This window comes from Terrapene carolina, unplaced genomic scaffold, assembly GCF_002925995.2.
Source record: "Terrapene carolina triunguis isolate 2854851 unplaced genomic scaffold, T_m_triunguis-2.0 Scaffold238, whole genome shotgun sequence".
Lineage (NCBI taxonomy): Eukaryota > Metazoa > Chordata > Testudines > Emydidae > Terrapene > Terrapene triunguis.
The window spans coordinates 18,725,366-18,742,848 of record NW_020664589.1 but is presented as its reverse complement, the minus strand read 5'-3'; the positions used below and the strand labels follow the sequence as shown (position 1 = coordinate 18,742,848).

Genomic DNA, 17,483 nt, shown 5'->3' with positions numbered 1-17,483 from the left:
AATAATGATGATAATAAATAAAATAAAAACCATACAAGTCTCTCCCACTCCAACACCCCCGCTCACTAAACAAACAAGATGAGGTTGCTTGGTCAGTATGCATGCCTGTTTTTGTAGTGGTAGCCTATTTCTGGGATCCTCCCACAAACCCTCTCCTTCGTTTTCCTCCCACCTATTCTATTCTATTCAGGTTCTTGTACCACACTTGTCACTGCTGTATCCTTAAACAGTAAGTTCTACAGGGCAGGGTCGTATCTTCTTTGTCTGTACACCAGTACCATGATTTGGGTGCCACAATAATTAAATCAATAATTTGCAAATTTTCTGTAAGGAGCAAATTTGGTCTTTCACCAGAACTCTTGTTCAGCAAAACAATAAGAACCTTATCCTCATAAAAACATCAAAGAAGAGTTACAATTTACTACAAGAACATAAGAACAGTCATACTTCGCTTAGACCAAAGGTCCATCTAGCCCTGTATCCTGTCTTCCGACAGTGGTCAATGCTAGGTGCCCCAGAGGGAATCATCAAATGATCCATCCTCTGTCGCCCATTCCCAGCTTCTGGCAAACATAGGCTAGGGACACCATCCCTCCCCATCCTGGCTAATAGCCACTGATGGACCTATCCTCCATGAACTTATCTAGTTCTTGTTTGAACCCTGTTATAGTCTTGACCTTCATAATATCTTCTTCCCCACTTTCTAAAATGCTTTGGCACAAAAGAACTTAGTCATAAATATCTGCATAATGGACAGCTCAGTGGCTTACAAACAGCATACTCTGCTTAGAGCAGTGATAATGGGACAATATACCGCATGAACGCCAAGATGGTCTGTATTCAACTGAGAAGCTAATGTCTGGGCACCTCACTAATGATGCTCATATGGAGGCAGTACAGTATTAATGCCTTGAATGACAAACGGTTCTTCAGGAGAAAAGTGGTGGGCACTCCATCTCTGGGCTCTCACTGCTTCCTGTAGTCCATGCTGTCCAATGTATCTTATGAGACTCTGTGAGCTACAGCAGAAACTATTTACTCTACGTGCTCAGTATTATGAAGACATGTCAAAATACCATTACTGAAGAAGCCACAGGAGAAGTATGGATTGGACTAATGGCTCTGTATGGCTTTAAATTTAGGCAACCCTGGGTTTAAAAGAGTTTAGATTTTGGGAAAATGACTCAGTTAACTTATGGAGAATGAAGTTAGAGGAACACAGTGGAAAGGTGATGGACCCTCTCCTAGGAATACTGATCATAACTCAATAAGGGTGCAGCAGCTTGGGGCTGTGGCAATAATGTAACTTTGTCTGATATTCAAAGTGCAGGAAATGCTATCAGGTCTCTCTCACAAACAGGTTTAACTGCACCTCAGCATTTAAATATAACTCCTATTCATGATCGAATATTCTGTGTGTAACAGAGGCCAAGGTGAAGCTCTTGTGAGGGTAATGGTAGCTATATTCATTTTACATTTAATTTAATTTTACATTTAATTTTTACATTTCAACAGGAATAATTCATCCTGTTAACTTTTTAATGCATCTTCATACAACTCTTCATCCTTTGCAGTTTGTTTTTTGTTGTTGTCTCTGTAAGTTTTTAAAACTGCAAATGCAATATAAGTTTGAGAAATAAACATTTTCAGAGGATGACATTCCATGTAGTTTCTGTAATTTAATACATCAAATTACTTCAGTTATTCTGACACCACTTTAATATGAAATCAGACAAACAGAAGACAGACATTAGAGCACCCACTTAAGTTAGACAGGAGATTTGTATGCTATTTATGAAGCCTGTCGTGTTTTTAAATTGTCTTTTTTACTCTTGTAAATCTCCTTTTGGCATTAAAGCCAACTTCAAGGAACCAGCACAACAAAGACAACAGACGTTTCCAATGATAGTTGCCTAACCTCAAAAATACTATAGGAAGAGTCTTATTTTTATCTACTTTTCACTTTACTTATTGTCACCACTTATTTTTTATCAAATTTATGGTTACAAAACCCAAATTAGCCCCAAACCCACACAAACATAAACTTTGCTTAATTTAAATTTGGTAGCTACTTTTGACTTTGATTGCTTTAGCCAGTACATATGTTTCAAGGATAGAAGATAATTAATTAGACAGACATTGTATACAGAGAAAACTACAGGAGTCACTGGAAATTTCTGAAGTGAATTTCCAAGATGGAAAGGATAAAGAAATAAAGTTAAACACGTTCAAGAAAGTGTACTGATGTCAATCATTTGTGCAACAATGTTTAAAATTCCATGTACTAACAATATTTCAATCTGTTTCATATAGAACAACTGACCACAAACATTCCAGAAGCTGGCTATTTTTCCTCCTAAAGCAGAAATAGACCAGTTGCTCAGATTGTCCCAAAATATTATAAGGCACAGTGTGACAAACTGTACAGTTACTATAAAATAATATATATTATTGAAACATATTAATATTATGTGGCCATCGAATCAAGTTAAAATTCAGTGGAACAGTTCTCATTACTGAAGCTGTGTAAAAAAATTAATTTTCACAAAACTAATTGTGCATGAGCACTTATGCCGGCAAAAGTTACGTCACTCGGGTGTGTTTTTGTTGCACCCCTGAGCGACAGAAGTTTTGCTGACATAAATGTTAGTGTAGACATTCACCATGTCTGAGTTTTCCAAACTTAGTTTTTTGTTTGACAAATGTTTGTGGATGGTAGGAGTAGGAAGAATCCTCTAACATGACAGCTTGAGAAATTGATCTATCATGCACACTGTGTGCGATGTTACGCTGGCAGGCACATTCTGGTAGTGCCAGAAACGAAAGGGATCTGGGACAATTAGGCAGATGCCAAAGGGGTTTTTGGCAGAAAAAAGTTTGTGAACCACTGATCTACAGCAAATGACCATGAGTACACGCTACACATAGAAAAGCAATGGCAGATTTTGTAGCATGTAATCATCAATTGGGAAGAAATCTTTAATAATGAATAGTGAACATGTAAGAGATGTGCAATACCAAGCAGCATTATTTGCAGGCCAACAGGTAAAAAAAAAATTGGAATTCAGCCAAATTATATTAATATACTTCCTTAAACAGTATTAGATAACTGGAGAGCTTGCTTGAGTTTGGACAATTTGATTTCTGTCTTCACCTGGAAATGTCATGGCAAACTGAAAGCATGGGTTGAGGAGGGTGGTAGAACTAGAAGTGTTCAGACACCCCTCATTACTTTGATTAAGTTAGTCTTTTTAGTTATTATTTATGTCTGTCCATAGTAGTACAAATTCTCTCTTTTTTGCCTACACACTGAGCTGAAAAGGAATAAAATAGAGGTTGGCTAAGTAAAAACCCAGAAATAATCAAGGGGCTGCTGTGCAAATTGCCCAAGTTAAAAGATACAAATGTTGATGTGGAGTATTGTGAAAAGTGCACTAAAAGGGAAAGACACTCAGTCCCCCTACAAGACAGTTTGCAGCTGAATCCTGCATAGATAAATATTCTAACATCTTGTCTGAACAAAAATAAATAAATAGATCATGCTTCTTAAACACACAATAGATTCCAGAATGTCTCTCTGAACCCAGGAATCACAGCTTTGAATTTTATAGATAGATAACTCATTTTTAGATTAATATTAGCAGTTAATCAGTAATGCCAAAAATCTAAGGGGTCTAATTTCTACCTGTTTTTAAGTAGTATGAACAAATGGTTCACAATAATTCAGACAACTTTACTAACATATACCAATACAACAAAATGCTACAGAAAAATGTAGGTAAAATAAACACATTACATAATCCCAAGAGTACAAGCCTGGCCTTTCCTGAACAAAACCCTTTATAAAGTATTGATATATTCATAAGGAACTGGTAGTTTTTCAGCTCAGCTGTCCAGAGGAAATTGTTGCTAATGTGCCCTGCCAAAGCCCAGGGAGGCAGCCTCCTGCACGCCAGATTACTTTGGACTGCTGTGAGCTGTGACATCACTGTATTAAAGTTTGGTTTCAGCCAGACCTCTGCTGTTTGTGGTTAGGGGGAGGCCCTGAACGTGTCTATTGCTGGTGGATCCCTTGTACTTGTGGGAGGGGGAAAAAGGCTTATCCAACCAGAACTTGTCTACTTGCTGCATGCTCAATAGGTTTTTTTAACTCCAGCATGTAAATCCACCACAAAGGAGCTGAAGTTCAAATAAGGCTGCTTTAGTCTTGCATGAAATGATAGATTCAAAACTTCGGAATTGAAATGCCTGAGTTCTCTTCTTTCACCAAAAGAAAGTTTCTACTGCAGCCTATTGTCCCTCCATGCCTATAGCATGAGGATGTGCATCTTAGATTCAGCAACTGAGCTGTCTTTTTTTCTATCAAGGAAAAACATTTAAACAAGAAGAAAAACAAGATCATCAGAGCCTTAGGGTATTAACTTTTCTAATTATAGTATCAAATGTATAAAACTTTTCAGTGGCAGTCTAGCTAGCTTTCACTGCAGACATACTTCTGATACAGAGATGTCACAGTTCCCATGGATAAGCTGTTCAGTTAATCTTTGAAAAAAAGCACGTTAAAGACTGAAGAAAGAAGCCAAAGGCGAAGGAAACACGGTAAGAATGTTACAGTACAGCTGGTTTACATTTAAAATATACAGATGTTTTCACATGTATGAAATAATTTCCAATGCACAGAGACTGAGTTATAAAGCCAGTCTTTTAGTAGCAGCTTTGTTTTGTTCTGAGAGTTACTACAATCTCTCTGATGTAAATTTAGTTATGAACTGTGTAATGCTTATTAAATAAGCAAACAAATATAACTATTACAAAAAGTACTCTTGCATCCATAAAATATGTAACTAAAGTTGAATTTTGTAAATTCTTACTCTAAAACAAAAATATGTTTGGTAAAAATGATTTAGTGACATTTTACAGTGTCAGAGAATCAAAGACTTCTTGCTGAGCAATTAATCTTCATGTTCTTTAAAAGTTATTTTTTTCTTACTTTATTCTGTACATAGTTGGAGGTTTCTTCTCCTACTGACTGTACATGTGTACAAAGAATTGTATGCTTTTCAGCAAAACTTTTCATGACAAAAAGCTCTACATTTCTTTCATGCCTGCTCTTTGAAAGAGCTATTGTATTAAAAACCAGGAAGCCTGCCTTCAATCTCTTCTACATTAAATCAGATTAACCAGATATGAAAGTTTCTGTAAATCCCTACAGGTTTTATAAAATATCCTGCTGTTTGGAAGTTTATATGAACCCTTTACTTTAAAAACAAAGAAGTATTTAGATGCATCTTTTTGCAAGCACAGCATTCACCAGCTTTACTGGTTAAATACAATCTTTTGAACAAGCAAAATAAAAGTAAATATTATTGAAAGTGTGTGTTACAGGGCTATCTCATACTAACAACACACTGAAAGACTAAGCGCTAGCTTTTTATACTCTTTTCAAGAGTGATTGGGTTATGTGAAAATAAAGTGAGGCCACTGTTAAGGGAAGTAACAGCAAATGCAGTGCTTGCTTTCAATAACTACATTCCAAATCCATGATAGCTAGCTTTACTTAGGCACAAAGAACAACCCACTAAATGGATTCTGCCTGCTAAACTTCTTGACGATCCAGAAAGAAAAGCTGTACTTCTTGCAATTAAAAGAGCTACTTTCTTTTGCCGGAAACTGTACGAAAGAAAGATAGGAGGCACAGGAGATGTAATCCTTTGACATTTCTTACAGCAACTGGTACCATTTCAAAACAAAAGTTCTCTAAGAACTAACTAAGAACTCACTCTGCCGTATTTCATTAGTCCATCCATTCACTCAACAAAAAAAAGTTGTTCAGAGTTTTAAGAATGAAGCAGTGTTTTGGGATTGGGTATTACCCACAATTTGAACTAAGCAGAACAAGCTGAATATAAAGAGTATTGCAATGAATCTGTCTGAAGTAGTTCATTTCATTTCAGCCAGTAGTTTAGTGTTCTACTTATGGGAATCCAGTAACTAATGGCAAAGAATTCAAAATACCCTTACCCACCCAGGAAATCCTAAAATCAGAGTTAAACGAATTTTCAACTTGTAAGCACATCACCTTTTCTATATTTAAAGTAAATGCTGTACCTGCCATTTTTTCCCTTGGACTCTATTTGTTTACTTTAAACTTTAAGTAAAAATGTAGAGCTATTCCCTGAATTGCCAAACATACATACTGTTGTACAGTATTTGCACTGTAAGGTTCAATTTCCTGTTACAAAACAAGTAAACCAACCCAGAAAAAATTATAGTAAATTTTTTTCTTTAACACATAGCAATCTCCTTTCTCCACAAACAAGAAACAAAGTAAATGAGTTTACTTGACAAAAAAATACAAATTAATTAATGTCTTTCCATTGGAAACCACAGAAAAATCTTTCTAGCTCTGACTGAGCTAAAGGACAAGAGTTTGTTAACACAATGCCCATAATTCTATAATAGAATGACTGGAAAATGGGGCATGTAAAGTGTATGTTTTTTGAAGGATTTTGACAGAAGGAGTGGGGACTGAGGAAGAAAAAGACAGCTTCAGAAAATTCTCATCTTACTAGTGTTGTGAAATCCAGATCAAATTACTGACTGATGTTTTGAAGATGCCTGCTAGTTGCAAGGTCTCCTACAATCACTGCCTACCAAATGACTTTACAGAAGTAGGAATTAAGACGATTTTTCTTAAGTAAATATTTTCTTCAAAAAATATTTTAAATTTCTATTTGCCTTTTAATTCAAATTAATGTATAGAATTGTGTGTTTACTGTAATCTAAAAGAATGCCACCTATGTGTGATGGACGGGGGAAGCTTAGGGGATTTTACATAAACACGTATTGCTGCTTTGTTCCCAATTTCTGTTAAACTTTTCTCCTTCAAAAAAGGGTAATGTAATAAATTAAGCGTCTATCACAATCTGGTGTATGAATACATGTACACATATTCATATTTGTTTTAAATGGTCACTTATTTTTTCAGGGAACTACCATATGATCCAACAGTAGACCTTTCATGAATTTGACTTCATTTGTGTGTATAACCCTACTGGTGGAAGTTGCGCAAAGGGCTTCATAATACAGTTTTTTAACATTGGAGTTATCTTAGGAAAACAGCCCACCCAAACCTAACAATTACCAGTAACTCTACTATAATAAGTGTAACCTACACAAAATTATTGGTTCAACTGCTGACTAGGCTTTAGTTCCAGATTTCTTTAGTATGTGCTGAAAAACTAATCCATTAGTATCTATCTGGTGTTACATTTATTTTTCTTTTGAAGCAAAAAGCTATAGAGATGCAGTTCCAGAATGTTATGTGTTGTTCAATAAGATCACATCTCATGCAGTCACATTATCTTTGGATTAAGCTATCTATATGGGGTATTTCTAAGAGGATCTAGAGTGCTACTTTAATTAGTAAACTATATGCACTCAACTAAGAGATGCAGCAAAAAATACCTTTGCATTTCAGGCCAGAGAACCACATTTAAGGATGGGCTCTGGCCTCCTCCCCGTCCCCCCTTGATTAAATTTAATTTGTAAGTTAGGAGGACAAAAACATGACATTTATTTAATAAAGCCAGTTATACAAATGTAGGATGAGGCATAGGAAATAAAAGCGAAGTGACTGAACAATGAAAATTTGCAGCTGTCTTGTTAATGCGAGAATGTACTACGTTTAGCAAAACAAAATAAGGGTCCAACCACTTACATTAGAAATCCTACCTTATTCCATCTGACAGCTCAGTACTCTTGTTCACATGCGAAGAGCCTGTTTCTCACTTTGGAAGATCTTCCTTTTCTACTGAGGATTACCAATACTCCAACCTGAAGTGCATCTGAAAACCTGCCCCCCTCAATTCCCTAATCCCAATTTGCATAGGTGCTGAAACTCGGGGTGCTGCGGCATCCCCTGGCTTGAAGTAGTTTCCATCATATACAGGGTTTACTTTACAGTTTGGTTCAATGGCTCTCAGCATCCCCACTGTACAAACTGTTCTAGCACCACTGCCAACTTGCAAACCATTTTTTTAATATTATAACCTTTTGTTGAGAACAATTGCTGGAACCTCCATTTCTGGGATTTCAGTTCCCAGCTCCTGGCATCACGTAGTTAATTAGTGAAGCTGCAATAAATTATGCTGTCTCTGATGTACAATTACAGCACTGCAAATCGTCACTAAAAGTCACTGGAAATCTCCTTGTGTAAAATCTTGCCTTAAACATGGAAAATTGTTGTCTCTGAAAAGCAGCCTCACATGGTGGATACAATAACATGTACCACTTCTGCATAAACCCAGCTTATGTATTTCAGTGCATGAGGCTTTCATACCAACTGTCCTCTAGCTTAATAACAATACACAATATATAGAAGAACAAGAGTAGCAGAAAGTAAGTCAACTAGTCCTAGCTCCTGAAATTATTTAAGATTCCCTTTTCAAAATAGTATCACATACAAGTGAAGACAGGGTATGAATTGTGTCTTTTGATATGAAATCTACAGCTGATTAATTTCATGCAGTAGTATTGCCTTAGAGTTATCCAGACAATAATTAGGTCTGTTGATATTATTTTGCTTTTGTATTTCTCCAGAATTTCGTAGCATAAATGCTATTTTGTTTTGACTCTCAAAATGTTTCCCAACTACCATGCATTTAAAATAATTAGCAATTCTTACCCCCAATAAAAAGCATAATGGAAGTCAAAGTTTAGCCACAATTCATCTTTCCTATGGTCTAAGCTGTTTTCCAAGATGATGAAATTTAAACTGTGGTAGGAAAACCAGGGTTACAGATGCCATAAAAATGTCTCATGAAAAACCAATCCCCCATCACATAGTAGAGACTTTTTGCTGCAGAAATTCTTTAGGATTACAGACATTATACATACAGTAACAATAATAAATCTTGCCTTATATAACATCTTTCTTCTTCAAAATGCATTACAAATATCAACTAATTAATGCTACAAGCTAAGAAGTGCTCCATTTACACAGTGCAATCTGCAGTATTTTGGGTTTATTTGGTGGAGTTTTCATAGAATCTGAATGATGCTTTACAGAACACACAATGTGAGTTGCTAGAAGTCACATTTTTTCAGCTAATGGAGTTTCAAACCCTCGTATTCATGTGCACAAAAAAAAAATCTTTCAAATGTAATAACCATTAGAAAATCTAAAAGAGGTAATCTAATACAACCATATGTATGTATTTTTCATAAAAATGAGGAATTAACTTTTGTATATAGTCCTACAGTTATTCATAAAACAGAAATTTTCAGCCTCATTCTTATGAGGTCATGACAATACATGAAGTGAAATACCTATTTAGTTTCAGATGGTAAAATACTCGAGTCTTGTGGAAATCTCATTTGTGAGTTTTAAACACGTTTATAATAATCAACAATATTTTGATTAAGCAAGAACATTCCTACAGACTTCAAATGCCTTACACTGCAATATGGAAAAGCAATTCCCAAAGTCGCTTTTTCTTAACTTGTGACTAACAAAGCCAAAGAAAATAATTATTTGCTTTTCCTTTTCAGGGACTGGAAAAATACCGAATATCTTTTTCTGAAAATTTATTTTCCCTTCACTCTGATGATAGGAATGTCCTCTAATTGTATCTCGAGGGAAACAAAATATTGACAGAGCAAATATACACCAATCAGGACACAGATTGCAGTTCAAATAATAGAGACCGGTGAATACTGGATAAATGTGCTCCCAAACATATTTATCGAATCCTATTCGTTATTCAATCCAACCACATTTATGTCCTTTGTGTGGTTTTTCATGACCACTCAGAGAGTTGGTTTATGTGAGTATATATGTTTGCAGAGGAGCTTTTATTTGTGTAAGTGTGGATATTCGGTATGACCTAGTGTGTTTGTGAGCATTTACGGGAATTCACAGCAAAACTGTTGGCACTCCCACATTTATGTAAACTGGCTTGTGTGTTTTGGTTTGAGGAGTTTAGGAGACAAGGAGAGACTAGGAAAACATTTTAAAGTCACTGGCTTTCTCAAGCAAAATAATTGCAGTTTGAGGAGCCCTGGGGAGAGAGAGAAGGGAAGATAATGTGGGAGGAAAGATGTTTGAGAAGCAGAAGAGTCCCTAGCTTAGAGACACTTTGTTTTTATAACAGGGCTAGATTACAGATAGTGTTTGTAGGGTGGCCAGATACTGAAGTGGGAGTTTCACATCTGGTTACAAACATGGTCCTGCTCAAATAAGTACTGGCCACTGTGACAGAGAACAGCTACTGACAGACAGGAGGGTGCCAATAGGGAGAAAAAAGGGGTCACCAGAGAGCAGCACCCCTGTTAAGGAGAAATAGGGGCAACAGCTATAGGAATTATTTAGTATGAATGTGACAAAAGGAAACTGAATGCAAAGTCTGCTAGAGACCCGGCAGCTCCCTGCCCTCCCCCCCCCCCCCCCCAGGCGCCCCCCCCCCCCCCCCCCCCCCCCCCCCCCCCCGAGGCGCCCCCCCACGGCAGCTTCCCCCCCGTATGTGTCTCTTTATATATATATATATATATATAATCTTCCTGCTGTATTTTCCACTGCATGCATCTGATGAAGTGGGCTTTAGCCCATAAAAGCTTATGCTCAAATAAATTTGTTAGTCTCTAAGGTGCCAAAAGTACTTGTTCTTTTTGCTGATACAGACTAACACGGCTACCACTCTAAAAACTGGGAGCCTTCTAAATAAAGAAATATAATGCTATCTTGTACAAAAGAGGACAGAAAATTATTTAATGTGGCTTAAACTTCCCTAGGTCTGTGTGTATGATCTATTTCGCTCCACTTTCCCCACAAGTACACCATCCTCTCCTTGACAGATTCAATGAGCAAACAATTTGTACAGGCAGGCATATTGTTTATAAAATTCGAGTCATCCAATCAGAGAACAGAAACAATATCATGTGACTTAGGTGACCACTTGCACAAACGTACCCAACACCCAATAATCAGTGTTCATTCTGCAGATAAGCCATTTTCTATAATTTGTTCATATACATTTTTCATTGAACAAAGACAAATATCAATACAGAAAAAGTAAAGTTTTTTTCAAGCACAGATTGCAAACAGAAAAAAGTGATAACCTTGTTAGACAACATCCAGCTTTGCTGAATAACAGCTACAATACAGGAACATGAATTGGACTCTGCAGCAAGGAGAGCATTTCAACAGGGACTTCTTGTTCGTGTTAATATTTGTATATCGAATGGAATAATGCACAATGCACATATTGCATCACATTCTCCTTTAAAGAAGCAACTTATTAAACTAAGTGAAAGGCAGAGACCTGAGTGTGACTGTTCTCAAGGTAGCCAGGACTGAGAGTCACCTTGTTATCCCCCTGCCTCTAGTGAGAAGGAGTCTTGCCTGTGGTAGCTGGGTTTTAGCTCCCTAATACTACTAACCTATCAGCCACTAAACCACTCTCCTCCGTGCTATGCTGTCTTTGCCTGGTAGATCCCCTTGAAACATTCCCCGGTGATATTCAGCTACTGAGAAATTCCAGATCCTTTGCTCCCAAAGGAACAGTGTACCCCAGTGTTACCTTAAATCAGTGCTCCTGCATAGTGCACAGCACTTATGAGCATTTATAATAAAACAAAAGGAGATTTATTTAAGAAAGAATAGAGGTTCCACTCAAAACGAGAGAGAGTGATGGAAACAAGTGATTACAACTAGGGCTGTCAAGCGACTAAAAAATATAATTGCAATTAATCGCAATTAATTGCAATGTTAAACAATAATAGAATACCATTTAAATATTTTGTGTTTTCTAAATTTTCAAATATATTGATTTCAATTACAACACAGAATACAAAATGTACAGTGCTCACTTTATATTTATTTTTGATTACAAATATTTGCACTGTAAAAAACAAAAGAAATAGTATTTTTCAATTCACCTAATACAAGTACTGCAGTGCAATCTCTTTATCATGGAAGTGGAACTTACAAATGTAGAATTATGTGCAAAAAATAACTGCATTCAAAAATAAAACAATGTAAAACTTTAGAGCCAAATGTAAACAAACTTGTTTGTCTGCGAGATTGGCTGAACAAGAAATATGACAATGGATTTATAGGCTCTAAAGATTTACATTGTTTTATTTTTGAATGCAGTTATTTTTTGTAGATAATTCTACATCTGTAAGTTCCTCTTCCATGATAAAGAGATTGCACTACAGTACTTGTATGAGGTGAACTGAAAAATACTATTTCTTTTGTTTATCATTTTTACTGTGCAAATATTTCTAATAAAATAATAATATAAAGTGAGCAGTGTACACTTTGGATTCTGTGTTGTAATTGAAATTAATATAAGAACATAAGAATGGCCCTACTGGGTCAGACCAAAGGTCCATTTAGCCCAGTACCCTGTCTTTCAACAGTGGCCAGTGCCAGATGCCCCAGAGGGAATGAACAGAGCAGGGAATCATCAAGTGATCCATCCCCTGTCATGCATTCCCAGCTTCTGGCAAACAGAGGCTAGGGACACCATTCCCGCCCATCCTGGCTAATAGCTATTGATGGACCTATCCTCCATGAATTTATCTAGTTCTTTTTTGAACCCTGTTATGGTCTTGGCCTTCACAACATCCTCTGGCAAGGCATTCCACAGGTTGACTGTGTGTAGTGTGAAGAAATACTTCCTTTTATTTGTTTTAAACCTGCTGTCTATTAATTTCATTTGGTGACCCCTAGTTCTTGTGTTATGAGAAGTAGTAAACAACACTTCCTTATCTACTTTCTCTACACCAGTCATGATTTTATAGACCTCAATCGTATCTCCCCTTAGCTGTCTCTTTTCCAAGCTGAAAAGTCCCAGTCTTATTAATCTCTCCTCATACAGAAGCCGTTCCATACCCCAATAATTTCTTTAATTTCTTGCCCTTTTCTGAACCTTTTCCAATTCCAATATCTCTTTTTTGAGATGGGGCAACCACATCTGCACACAGTATTCAAGATGTGGGTGTACCATGGATTTATATAGAGGTAACATGATATTTTCAGTCCTATTATCTATCCCTTTCTTAATTATTCCCAACATTCTGTTTGCTTTTTTGACTGCCACTGCACATTGAGTGGATGTTTTCAGAGAACTATCCACAATGACTCCAAGATCTCTTTCTTGAGTGGTAACAGCTAATTTAGACCACATCATTTTATATGTATAGTTGGGATTATGCTTTCCAATGTGCATTAATCAACATTAAATTTCATCTGCCATTTTGTTGCCCAGTCATCCATGTAGAAAAACATCCAAAAATATTTAATAAATTTCAATTGGCATTCTATTGTTTAACAGTGCGATTAAAACTGTGATTAATCATGATTAATTATTTTAATCGTGAATACTTTTTTGAGTTAATCACGTGAGTGAGACATGATTCCCTGGTGGCTAACCTTTACTCCAAGACCATAAGGCATAGTTTTCAACATAGTTACATTATTCCTTAAATATTACCCACACACATCTCTCAATGATTATGAGTATTGATAAGTTACAAGCTTTCAGTAGAGAACTCATGCTACCCTTCATGGATAAATACTATGAAAATGGTGTATTAGTCATAGTGAGTTTGTCTGGCCTGAGACAGGAGTTGCTTGTAAAAAACAGGGAAGCCTTTGCCTGTTGGTACCAATGGGCCTCCATGTCACAATGGGATATGAGAGGAAGAAAAGATTCAGCACAGTCTAGTCTGAACTCTGAGGGGGGGGGGGCAGAGTTTCTTTCCATGGGTCATAATAAACAGGTTTTAAAGAGAAAAGGTCTGCAATTCAAATACTGAAATCAAAGCCATTTTACATCTACTGTGCTGCAGGCATTTACAAGAATGGTTTCATCTGTGTGGAAATATGAGCTCTGGCAACCTGCCAGGGTCACCAAGTGTGACCTGCTGTGCAAATGCTGGTTATGAAAGTTAGAGCTATTTGGGGTCATTTTAATTTATGTTCTTTATTTTTCCAGAATTTTCAAAGGATTCTGCTTTAAAGAATACATGGAACTTGTTTGTAACAGCCAGTTCCTTGCACCTTTGGACATGCTGAACCCAAAACTTGTATCTGACAAGTTCTCAAGATTCTTGCCAAACTCCATAAGCCACAATCCCTTTCTATTTACAAAATGAAAAGGAGTTTCATTCCAGTTATACTAAAATTTGAGACACATGGGGCATAAACAATTTTCAAAAAGATCCACAAAAATCATTGCTGATAGAGTTTTCTTGTATCATTTACTGAAACATACTAACCAAGCCTCACTACAATTCTCTCTCTTTAATTTGTATCAAGTAACATAATACTATCAATGACTTTCAATTATATTTTTACTCAGAGTATGTGAATTATCTGTAAAAATTATCTACACAGGCACATTAATTATTAGCATGATGCTCTGTAAAAATTTTATGTTAAAGAGAGTTGCCATTTAATTTCATTTTACTCAGTAAATAAATAAATTATTAATACTACAATATTCCCTGCTTAGAATGGCAAGGCCTTACTATACAAATGTACGGACTCCATTCTCTCGTTTGCTTTCCTCATAACAAGGCCACAAAAGCAAAGAGCAAGGAGATTCCTGAAGAAATAATACTAATGCCATTAACAGCAGTACAGTAAGGTTTCCCCCCCCCCCCCCATCTTCTTCTTGCCCTCCCCTTCAGGTTAATATGTTCTTAGGGAGGTGTACCTACACTGGAAATTTTTCAACAACTTTATTACAGCTAATCAAGAACCAGTGCAAGTTCCACTAGTGGAACTCCCAGGGTGGAGGGACAGGCATATACAGAGCACAGGCCTTCTTACTATCATGTTATCTAAATATGCTCTGAGCAAATCTAGCTGTCACAGTGGCAAAAGTTCCAGTCTCCATAGATTGTGAGCTCCTCAGAGTAGGAACTGACCTTCCTGAACATTTGGAAAGCATGTGACAGGCATTACCATAAATACAAAAAGGGTGTTAACAGAACATTAAGGTTGTAAAGTCAAACACGCAATAATTGGGAAATGCTAGAATTAAAGTTGCCCATGTCCACTAATTTTGACTGCCCAATTTGAGCCATCTAGAGCCTGATTTTTCAGAGTGCTTAGCATTTTATAGCACTTGGATATGTTTAAAGCACAGCTCCTATTGGCTTCAGTTGCAGCTTTGAATGTTCAGCCCCAGAGTCTCAAGTTGGGTACCCAGAAAATGGGGAACACACAATTAGTGGCCACAAATGAAAATGTGTGTGTTATTTGTTGAGCATCACACAGAAAATCTGTGGCAGAAGCAGGGATAGAATTCTGTGTTGTAATAGAAATCAGTATATTTGAAAATGTAGAAAAACATCAAAAAATATTTAATAAATTTCAATTAGTATTCTATTTTTTAACAGTGCGATTAATCATGATTTTTTTAATCGCAGTTAATTTTTTTGAGTTAATCGCATGAGTTAACTGCGATTAATCGACAGACCTAAAAAATATAATTCTACATTTATAAGTTGCACTTTTACAAAAAGAGAGTGCACTACAGTACCTGTATTAGGTGCATTGGAAAATACTATTTCTTTTATCTTTTTTACAGAGAAAATATTTGTAATAAAAATAATAATAATATAAAGTGAGCACTGTACACTTTGTATTCTGTGTTGTAATTGAAATCAATATATTTGAAAATGTAAAAAAATATCCAAAATATTTATAATGAATTTAAATTGGTATTCCATTATTGTTTAATAGTGTGATTAAAACTGCGATTAATTACGACTATGTTTTTAAATCTTGGATTAATTGCGATTTTTTTTTTTTTTTAAACAGTTTGACAGCCCTAATCTAGTGCATTTTAGAAACGGTAACAGCACAGGATCAGCTACATTCTGTTCACATTTTAAGATTATTTTTGCAAGTGTAAGGGATGAAAACTTAATTTTTATTTAAATGAATTTCTGAGAAACTGATGGCACTGTCCTGGAAATATGGACTTACTTTTTACTAATTCAGTTCCTTAAGGTGAGTGGTGAGAAATTATAGCAATGTTTCACAATTTATTAACCAAGGATCTGGAAACAGGATGCTAGTAAGTTATAACTTGCCTCCATGAAGCTCAGTAGCCTCTCAATCATTTTTTTTATCTTTATCTGGTGGAAGCTCTTACCAGACATGAAAAGTGTACCATATTTGTCGGCATGAAAATATGTATATTTTCATATCATCACTTACCACTTGAAGAGATTTTGTTAAGACTTCCCAATGAATACAGCAGTTGTTAATTTTCTTATTCACATTCATTCATTTTCTATTACTAAATAACTTTTTTATTTTTATTTTTAAACAGATTTTAGAAGTTCATTTGTAGAAGAAAAAGTATCCAAAAATAAAGAATGATGAAGGCAGCAAGATTAACTTGTTTATTACTAATTGCAGTCATGGGAGTGACTGCTAGCAAGACACAGGAATTTGAAAGCAGTGACGAGGGCACAGAGCAAGAATTCATTTACATGAACAGGTATAAGCGGTCCAGCGACACACAGGACAAGTGCACTTATACCTTTATTGTACCTCAGCAGAAAGTGACAGGTGCCATTTGTGTTAATTCAAAGGAGCCTGAGGTTCTTCTTGAAAACCGCGTAAATAAACAAGAATTAGAGCTGCTTAACAATGAACTTCTAAAGCAAAAGAGACAAATAGAAACTCTTCAGCAACTGGTGGAGGTGGATGGTGGGATTGTTAATGAGGTTAAACTTTTACGAAAAGAAAGTCGGAATATGAACTCTCGTGTCACACAACTTTATATGCAGCTGCTACATGAAATTATTCGAAAACGGGACAATGCATTAGAACTTTCCCAGCTTGAAAATAAGATATTGAACCAAACTGCTGATATGTTGCAACTTGCAAACAAATACAAGGACCTAGAGTACAAATATCAACATTTGGTGACAATTGCCAATAACCAGTCTGTAATTATTGCACAGCTAGAAGAACATTGTCAAAGAATGCCATCCATTAAGCCAATACCCCAACCTCCCCAACCACCTAACAGAATGTATCAGCCTCCTACTTACAATCGCATTATTAACCAAATAGCTACCAATGAGATTCAAAGTGATCAGAATTTAAAGGTTCTACCACCTAATCTACCAACCATGCCACCAGTTACTAGCAGTCCAACTTCAACTGATAAACCATCTGGTAAGTTATTTTATTGGCATGTCTAAATGATATCTATGTTAATATGCAAAAAAACCAACAAGGAGTCCGGTAGCACCTTAAAGACTAACAGATTTATTTGGGCATAAGCTTTCGTGCATCTGAAGAAGTGATGAAAGCTTATGCCCAAATAAATCTGTTAGTCTTTAAGGTGCCACCGGACTCCTTGTTGTTTTTGTGGATACAGACTAACACGGCTATCCCCTGATACTTGACATATATGTTAATATGCAGTGACTAATAGCACAATTTC

General features: G+C 36.2%; 2 protein-coding genes across 9 annotated transcripts in view; one reads left to right on the top strand and one right to left on the bottom strand.

Annotated features, from left to right (window-relative positions):
• Nucleotides 1-17,483, bottom strand: part of RALGPS1 (Ral GEF with PH domain and SH3 binding motif 1) — a 298,888-nt gene that overhangs the window by 140,519 nt on the left and 140,886 nt on the right. The window lies entirely within an intron of this gene.
• The window catches only part of ANGPTL2 (angiopoietin like 2), a 33,637-nt gene continuing 20,210 nt past the window's right edge, over nt 4,057-17,483 (top strand). Inside the window, exons 1-2 of one of the 2 annotated variants that reach the window (XM_024201192.3) lie at nt 4,057-4,599; nt 16,445-17,212. In XM_024201192.3, the coding sequence (XP_024056960.1) occupies nt 16,447-17,212 (766 nt within the window). In that variant the 5' untranslated portion in view covers nt 4,057-4,599; nt 16,445-16,446. Of the gene's footprint in view, nt 4,600-16,355; nt 17,213-17,483 lie in introns of both variants that reach the window. The other variant, XM_024201191.3, reaches the window with a different exon arrangement.